This window comes from Botryllus schlosseri, chromosome 5, assembly GCF_051294905.1.
Source record: "Botryllus schlosseri isolate E-star chromosome 5, Bs_hap1, whole genome shotgun sequence".
In the NCBI taxonomy this organism is placed as follows: Eukaryota; Metazoa; Chordata; class Ascidiacea; order Stolidobranchia; family Styelidae; genus Botryllus; species Botryllus schlosseri.
Window position 1 is genome coordinate 2,211,803 of NC_137240.1, and position 8,626 is coordinate 2,220,428.

Here is an 8,626-nt window from a genome sequence, read left to right on the forward strand (position 1 = left end):
GTTTGCTCCGCCAAGGTTAAAACGCGTATATCGCCTGTTCTGCGAATATTCTTCACGACTATCGAAGTCGACTTACAAATGCGTATAAATACGTGGTGTTACCAAAGTAATGTTGAACTGGTATGTCCCGAAATATTGACATATGTGGCGGAGTCGGAGAGCGGAGGAATGTCGTATAGTAGAGAGCATTTCGGCAGTTCACGAGTCCCGTTGGCAGACGACAACGAATTCTAGAATGCAATGCAATATCGGCAGCAAAAAGGCTATTTAACAAAGTAGGAAAATAATAATAGCAAATAAAAGTAGCCTAATGACAAATTGAAAAAGAAGGTAAATACAATAAACACATTGTAGGTCAGCGAACCGGATATGAAGTGGTGAAAATCTGCACCGATAGGGATGAAATGAGCCGAGTAGGGCTACGCTATAATGTAAGCGTAAGTGCTAAGTATTGAATCGATTCCATATGTGACGGAGTGACGCAAGGCGTTTATATAAGCCTTGTGGTGAGTAATTTGAGCTTTCAAGTAGAAATTAATAAAAAATTACGTAATCTCGAAGTGAATGGAAATTATGCCGGGTTAGCCTGGTGTATTAATTGGCTCAAAAGTATATAGAAATGGAATATTCGCATCAAAGCATGTCAAGATGAATGTAATCGTAGCGTAACGCGGGGAATTCGTCATTTAATTATATGACAAAGTAAGTCGTGAAAGTATAGTGTAAAAATTATAAAGAGAATGTAATTACAATAGCCGAAGTCATGACAAATGTGTGTATTGTTAGGTATAGCCTAATGGCATGTACGAATTTAGTGCTGCGAAAACGCAGTCATGTCAAGAAAAGTCCCTAGCGATATGTACGCCGAATGGTATACCACAAATCCAGACATATCGCTGGATCTGCGCGCCATATGCTATCCAGATATAAAAAGGTTTCCGGAAATAAATTGACGTGTGCCGTTAAAACACGTCGCGACAGTTAATGCACAATTGCGTAAGTAAGAATCGTGCCTCACATTAAAAGTATATATATAATATACAGTGACTGTAACGCTTTTGTAAGTACGGACTTCCTAGGTAGATCGAAGAAATGACTCAGATTGCGGTGCGAACGTCAGCATCAGATTTCGTAATATCGCGAGACTGAGCGCTGTAGACACACGAGTTTAATTACAACACTGACCCCGTCCAACCGCTTGATCAGGGCGGAAGTTCCGGGCCAGGGTATGCAATCCCGCGGCCGACGCGTTGAGAAGACTCGGATACTCCCGGGTCGAAATCGTGCCTTGGATCGCAACACATAAGCCGAAACAATTCTTGATTTCCTAGGTCGGAGTAGCATATATAAAACGGGAAAATGTCCGTGGCCAAAAAATATCACGGGATGTTTAGATAATATTGCGTCCAAATGGCATTGGGGGTAAAATAAATGTATCGTTAATCGCATGTAACTAGGTTGTAAAATCTGAGTATGTTCAGATGACATTATCGCGGGTAAGTATGTAAAGACGCAATTTACGAAGAAAAATGACAATTTGTCACCGTGTTAAAGAGGCCTTATTTAAGTATGGGTAATTAGAAGTAAGTGATTATGTAAAAGACCTAGTATAAAGAAAGTAAATAAGTCAATGTTTTTAAAAAAAATGGGAAATTAATTCCGTATCCACAAATTCCAGCATAAGGCTGAGTTTTAAGTAATGCAAATATGTGATTAAAATCAAATAACCATTATGAGAAATTGTAGCAAAAGCGAGGCTATGCGAATACGCGTAATTAGATAAGATGAATTGAAGTTGGAAAAAAAATTAATTATGAAATCCCAATTCCCAGTGCTACTGGTATATAATAATAGTTATAGCCGAGATAGAAACTCTCGGTTAAAGAGAGCCGATTTTGCCGCGGAATTATCATATTAAATCCCGGTGGAGTGTTATGTTATAGTCGGCCGAAAAGCCGCGTCATTATTGTTATCGAATTCACATTGACGGTACAGTTACGGTAGTTAAAAAAAGGGTAGCGCTTAAATACGCGCGGAAGTCAATGTCGCATGAATGACAGATGAAATCACAAAAAGTAATGTATGAATTAGGTTTAAAGAAATATCCCGAAATTTGGTAGTTATGTTCCACGGAGATGCCGTGAATATAACAAACGAACAAAAAATAGATTGGTAAATAACCGCGGTGATTGGTAGTGATTTACGCGGTAATATGAGGGTAGGAAAACCGCAAAATTTATAATAAAATCGAAATGGAGTTGCAATTAAACAATTGTAAGCAAATGGTATGTTAAACGAGTTACACGGTAGGCTAGTCGTGACAAAGTGAAGTTAACGCGAAACAATAAATTCATATTGTTAATTTATTCGCTAAAAGCTTTTCGACTAACTCTCATCAGTAGCGAACGTTAGTGATGATGGGGTGAATCAAATTTGAAATGTAAGAAATATTTTGTCTGTATGACGTAATGATAACAAAAACAAACAACTGGTAGACGGGCTAGATACGGTAGTAATGGTACAAAATAAACGTTAACGAGTAATTAGTAGTTAGTGAGTAATGGATCGGTAGTAATTATTCGATTTCACGGGAGAGAGAAGCAATTATATCGGGCGGTCGAGAGTGTAATTCCCGACGAGGAATGGATGTGATAATTTCGTTAGAAAGCAAAACGCTAAGACTCAAATAATAGTTATGAAGGCCGTAATGTGAAAACGAAGCCAATGAATAACGTCTTGTCAGTGTCAGAGTATCACTCAAATCTGGTTCTCTGAATGTCATGGCATTGAATACAGAAACACAAACAACTAATATAATTATGTAGAAAGCACGAATCGAGCAATAACGAGGAAATTTGCTGCTAGCCGATAAAGCCAAGTGAGATAAATCATTCTCACTGCAAAATGCATTCCCGAAATTCGAAGTCAAATAAACGGATTTACCGTGTAAGGGTGGAAAAGTCCTGGATGGCTCCATATAGCAGTTGTAAGTCAAATTGTGTAGGAGGCGATTCGTCCTTCGTTGAAGCTGAAATCATCTCACGAGTGTGCACCATATAGAAGAGGTGACGCGTCTGACAACCTGCTAGAGTTGTAACCTGAGTCCCACGTAACGTGTGGCTGGGTAGATATACTTAGCTCAGGGTAGTAGACGCACGTCCCTGCGTTAGTCCTGGATCTGACAACTCCAACGTGAATGCAACGACAGTATTGCCTCAGATAGATATATTGGTCGAATATGCATGGAATATATACAGTAGGATATCGCATATGAGTCTAGTTTGTAATTGAATGCACGAGCTAATAAATGGTAAGTCGCGTGGTAGCGAGAAGAAAGATATAAGTCACGTGATATACAGATATGAGAGAGAAGGGGACAAATCCCCACAACGGGTAACCAATGAAGGGCAGTCCGGAGACACCCCATGGGGGCGTGATGGCATGGAAGGTTACAACTGTGGATGAGGGATTTTTAAATATGTAATTCAGACTAAATACAGAGCAATAACTATGAAGTGGATGTAAATCGCGCCGAGCGCGAAAATTTTTGTCTGTTCAGCTCAGCTTCGCGCCCCACTTCAGATGCCTTCACGCCCCCACGGGGTGTCTCCGGACTGCCTTGACACTAGGACATCATGTCTGGGGCGTGGCGAGTTCGAACATCGTGTCTAGAGGGTGTTCGGACATCGTGTCTTGGGTGAGTTCGGACTGCGTTTGGCACTTAGACATCATGTCTGGGGTGTGTTCGGAGTGTGTTTTCAATCGGAAATCGTGTTCGGTCATCATGTTAGGAGTGTGTTCGGACTGTGTTTTCAATCGGAAATCGTGTTCGGTCATCATGTTAGTAGTGTGTTCGGACTGCGTTGACACTCGGACATCATATCTGGGGGGGGGGGGGGGGGGTGACTGTTCGGACATCATGTCTGGAGTGGGGGGGCGCTGTTCGGGCATCGTGTCTGGGGTGTCTATTGTGAATACAACGACTGCTCTTATTGTGAACATGAGACTGTAATTCTTATTGTGAACATGAGACTGTTCTTATTGTGAATATGACTGCTCCTATTGTGAACATGAGACTGTTCTTATTGTGAACATGACTGTTCTTATTGTGAACATGAGACTGTTCTTATTGTGAACATGACTGCTCTTATTGTGAACATGAGACTGTTCTTATTGTGAACATGGCTGTTCTTACTGTATTATCATGTCTGGGGTATCTTCGGACTGCATTGACACTCTGGACATGATGTCTGGGGGTGTTTGGATATCATGACTGAGGTGTGTCCGCACTGCGTTGCCAATCGGAAATCATGTTCGGACATCATGCGCCGGCATGTGTTCAAATATCAAGTCTAGGGTGTGTTCATAAAATCATGTTTGGGGTGTCTCCGGACTGCGTTGACACTCGGACATCATGTCTGGGGCGTGGCGAGTTCGGACATCGTGTCTGAAGGATGTCTGGGGGGTATTCGGACATCATGTCTGGGGTGTGTATGGGGGAAGGGGCGTTCGGACATCGTGTCTGGGGTGTGTTCGGACTGCGTGTACACTCGGACATCGTGTCTGGGGCGTGTCTGGGGGGTTCGCACATCGTGTCTGGGGTGTGTTCAGACTGCGTTGACACTAGGACATCGTGTGTCTGGGGGGGGGGGGGCGTTCGGACATCGTGTCTGGGGTGTGTTCGGACTGCGTTGACACTCGGACATCGTGTCTGGGGGTGTTCGGGCATCATGTCAGGAGTGTGTTCGAACTGCGTTGACACTCGGACATCGTGTCTGGGGGTGTTCGGACATCATGTCTGGGTTGTGTTCGGACTATGTTGCCATTCGGACATCGTGTCCGGGGATATGGTGGTGCTGCGACTGATGTTATTGTGAATACAACGACTGCTCTTACTGTGAACATGAGACTGTTCTTATTGTGAACAGAATTGCTCTTATTGTGAACATAATCGAACCAACCCTGTAGGTTGGAGCCGCCGCGATTTTAGAGGCACTCGTATCGCATTCTCCGATTAGTCACCTCGGCGCGAAAGTCGTATATATAATAGTTATAACAGCTATAAAATTCGCGTATTATGTCATCCAGGTGGATGGCCGTGTTGCAGCAAAGGCAAAGAGATCTCGAAAAAGTACATACTTACATCAACTGTTTACAATTTAACACTTCCTGCAATGTCGGAAGCGTGCGGTAACTCTTTATTGTTTCTCAGACCAACGTTACCTGTCAAAAATGTCTACAAAAGGGGCATTGGACGTATGAGTGCAAGAACAAACGCAAATATGTGGAAAGAACATCGAGGACAAAGCAGCTGAACAAAACTATTCGTGACACAAAAAGAAAACAAATACAAAACGTATGCTGGTATACTATCATCATCATCATTGGTTTATTAGCAATTTTATCAGTTCAATACACCACAAAAAATGCGATACAATGAAAAGACAGGAAGATGTCGAAGCGACAGGAGTACGGTAGTCTATGGAATCTGACACCCACCTTGGCCTAGGCCAGGGCCGGCCAACCCGTGGCCCGCGGGCCACATGTGGCCCGCGAGAAGGTTTTGAGTGGCCCGCGAGGTAAATTCCGAAATTTCCAATGTTATCAAAAATGGATTGCACAGATTGTGAACTTGTGAGGCGAACCAGGCAACACTTGAGATGTGATGACTAAAATATCAGTTCCCACGCATTGGCAGATCTATGAACCAGTCACATATTGGCAGATCTTCGTACACTATAATGAAGCAGAATAATTTGCGATAGATTTATCAAAAGTAAATACTTTCTACACGCTTCGCGCAACATGTTGTCACTCGATTTCTTGCTTGTAATATTGTTACCCCTTTGTGAAAATAGAAGAACGCATAATGTATCAGATTGAATCTAACTATATTCACGATTACAAGACAGAGTGACGTTCGACATATGCGACTTTGCGTTTGCACTCGCAGAAAGACCGTCGACTATGAAACCTATCTACGCACAAAATGATTGACGTATGTTGGTCGAAACTTCCGATATCGATATGTCCAGACGCCGATAGCCCAGTCCTTGCAAACTGAGCCCAGCGATATACAGCAGGCCCGCAATATAGTCAGGTGACAATATTATTGACCTGTGAACTTGAAAAATTTTTCGCGCGGCAAGTGGCCCGCGTAACATATCGTCAATCGAATGTGGCCCTTTGGCTGAAAAGGTTGGCCAGCCCTGGCCTAGGCGATGTAAAGAGGAGGCATGCACACTGAATGAAAGTAAAGAAGATAGTATGGAAAAAGAAAGCGACAAGAAATAGGGCGGCATGTCATGGGGAGCGAGATCGATAGGTCAGTCGTGGTCCGGTAATCTTGAGGATGGACTGTATTTATTTAGTAGTAATTGCTTGTATTTCGACTTGAATGTGGACATGCTCGTCCACTATATCACCGTATTGTGTTAAAATATATTTTTTAAATCTGAAATTATTTATGCAGTCGACTGCCAGGGTATGGGGTCTCTGGACCTTAATGGAGTAGCCTTATTTGTAACTCGGCCCTCATGGTTTGAAAGTATAACAGGGTTGTAATGACTTGAGTCACAATTTTCCATGGACTCGACTCGAGTCATTTTCTCTAAAATGGAAAAAATGCTCGACTTCATTCAGTCACTTTGTGTATTGACTCGACTTGGCCAACTCATACGACTCAAGACATTCTATATGTCTTGATTGAAGTCTCGTGCATCAACACCTTCCTGTCTTTCATTGTATCGCAGTCTTGTGGTTGAAATATTGACGATGAAATATTTAGCAATGAATTGAACTGAATAATTATAAAACAAGTGACTATTCCTTACTAATCATTCTCGGTGATTTCAGTGCAGATTATGGCCCCGGAGATTCAGTAATCAACCAAGTAGAAAATTACTGAAGGTCTTCTAGACTGGCTGGGATTTACTCATTGAAATGACTAGCCTACACAACACAAAATGCTTTAGGAGGACAAAGATGCTGTAAAGCGCAAGCGAAGAAAAGGGAGCTCTGGCGATTCGTCAAGTAGTTCATCCTCCTCCAGTAGTAGCAGCGATTCTAGCTCATCCTCATCATCCAGTGATTCAGAAGGTAAAAACAATTGCAATGAACTTTGACTTGATTACGGCTAAGCAAAATCAAATACCTGAGTGATTCCATCCTGAATTAAGTACTATAAAGCATCACCTATTATAACATAATCACAGTATGAATGACGTGGAAATTTAATGCTAGTCCTACAGCCAGGGTTGTAACCATGTCACAAGTCAATCTCACTTGTAGTTTTGACTCGAGTCAAGTCCGAGTCCAAATCATTCAGTAGAGGGTCGAGTCATAATTTTGTGACTCGAGTCCAAGTCGTTGTGTTTAATGTTCAGTTTTGAGTTCAATCCTGTTCTACCCACTTTTTTCAACTCTGCTCTAGTGATATAGAATGGCTCGCATTTATAATATCAAAATTTCCGTCAGTCCTTATTGTTTTTGGCCCTATTTCCAAGTATCAGGATCTTAAGTAGAGTTATATTACGCATTTTAAAAAATGTGTCGAGTCAAGTCGAGTGACCAAAAAATTGTGAATCGAGTCATTGCAACAACGTCTACAGGAAATTAAAAATACTTTTGCTATTTTACGACCATGCTTATTTTATTGCACTTTGTGACACTGCTGTTGGTTGATTACGACTTCACAGATGTCATTTATTTATGTATTACGTTTTATATGCTGCAACCACGTTTCAAGCCTTCCCATGGGCAAAAAAGTATCAAAACTATAATTACCTATCGTAGATGAATGAAATCTTAGTAGCAAGGTGCATATAATTTTAGTGCTAAAAAATCACCTGTGACCCAGACTGGAACGGAGGTTGTTTTCGGCAATGAATTGAACAGAAAATTGCGTGTGACGTCGCCACCAATTGCACTATGGCTAGTCTATTCAGGTTCAAGCACTCAAATCGACTGTAATAGCGAGATCTCCATTGCTGTATGATAGTTTCTGTGCATGTCACACAGTACCTTGCCAAGAAATAACTCTTATATTTTTGCTTGCTCTTTAAGATGACAGCTCATCATCAGATAGCGAAAGCTCTTCTGGATCTGAAAGCCCGAACCAGCATCGTAAAGATTCCAAGTCGTCGTCATCATCAAGTTCTTCGGACAGCAGTTGAATGAAGCACGCATCTTCACTAAGTTGTTTGGAGAGCTTGCTTACTAGCACACTTGGATGCAACTCCCTCAATGCACTTACATTCGTGCCTGGTAGGGGCGGACATGTCCAAATTGCATCTGCTGGACAGTGAATGTGATACTGGCCGACGTTGCTACTCCGTCATGTGACTATTTCAATCATTTAACATGTTTTTATATAGCAGAAAACACTTGTTTTGTGTACGTAGGTCAGCTGGGAAAGCCTGCATGCAGTCAGATTCTACACCTTGCTTTGTCACACATCGACAATTGCTGACCTATTAAGAGTCACCGTCTTGACATTTGAGTGAGCATATCAGCGTACTTCTACTATGTTGTACATCGTCACAACAAGATGTTCACACTTGTAGGCTTATGTCCACCTCTACTTAACAATCCTTTAGGGAAAAACACTTGCTTATCACAGCTTAGA

At 41.9% G+C, this 8,626-nt stretch overlaps 1 protein-coding gene across 1 annotated transcript; it reads left to right on the forward strand.

The window, feature by feature from the left end:
* The first annotated feature begins 5,066 nt into the window (after positions 1-5,066).
* LOC145438590 (uncharacterized) lies at positions 5,067-8,382 on the forward strand. Its single transcript, XM_080315926.1, has 4 exons — positions 5,067-5,131; positions 5,213-5,356; positions 6,975-7,098; positions 8,065-8,382. The coding sequence occupies exons 1-4, from the start codon at positions 5,078-5,080 to the stop codon at positions 8,172-8,174; spliced, it is 432 nt and encodes a 143-aa protein (XP_080172052.1). The 5' UTR covers positions 5,067-5,077; the 3' UTR covers positions 8,175-8,382.
* Positions 8,383-8,626: the final 244 nt, after the last annotated feature.